The sequence below is a fragment of the Penaeus monodon genome, chromosome 24, assembly GCF_015228065.2.
Source record: "Penaeus monodon isolate SGIC_2016 chromosome 24, NSTDA_Pmon_1, whole genome shotgun sequence".
Lineage (NCBI taxonomy): Eukaryota > Metazoa > Arthropoda > Malacostraca > Decapoda > Penaeidae > Penaeus > Penaeus monodon.
Window position 1 is genome coordinate 26,991,623 of NC_051409.1, and position 639 is coordinate 26,992,261.

A 639-nucleotide genomic window follows, 5' to 3' on the forward strand; every position below is an offset into this window, starting at 1 on the left:
CCTTACATATATCAGGCCTGAATATCAATCAACATTTTATAATATGTAGCACTCCCACAAATATATCCTGACCTGTAAAATCTTCCCGTGGCAAGCAGACTCCACTGGCGACCCCCTGGATGTGATAACGGCTGCGATCCCAGTGGAAGGCGAACGGGATGTATTTGTGGGCGTGGAAGGGAAACATATCTCGTTCCTGCATTGGGCGCCCTATGATCCCGACGACCACAATACGACCACGGCGATCATCCACACGACTAAGGACTATGCCTTCAACGACGCCAAGTGCGACCCTCAAGGCAGACTCTGGGCAGGTGAGTGCGAGGTCAAGCCATCACGGCGATTTCACGGTCAAAGTGAAACGACTCTTAGTTCGTATTCTTGACATAAAGCATAATGTGGAAAATTAAATACATAAAAAGGTAAATTATACAAACCATGAACTTGTACCCTCGATCTCCTGGAGGCACAGGGGTGTCACATTCATTTGCATCGTATGTAACTATAACTATACCTCTTTCTTGTCGAGGTAACATAGCATTGATAGATTGTCAGGTTAGTGTTGGTAATCAATTGAAATACAACGGTATGATTTGGACACGTCACTTACAGCAGGGCATCACTCAACTCTCAAGTGCA

General features: G+C 45.5%; 1 protein-coding gene across 1 annotated transcript in view; it reads left to right on the top strand.

Moving 5' to 3' along the window:
• The window catches only part of LOC119588935 (regucalcin-like), a 16,253-nt gene that overhangs the window by 12,316 nt on the left and 3,298 nt on the right, over window positions 1-639 (top strand). Inside the window, exon 5 of the mRNA XM_037937548.1 lies at window positions 99-314. Within this exon, the coding sequence (XP_037793476.1) occupies window positions 99-314 (216 nt within the window). The remainder of the gene's footprint in view (window positions 1-98; window positions 315-639) is intronic.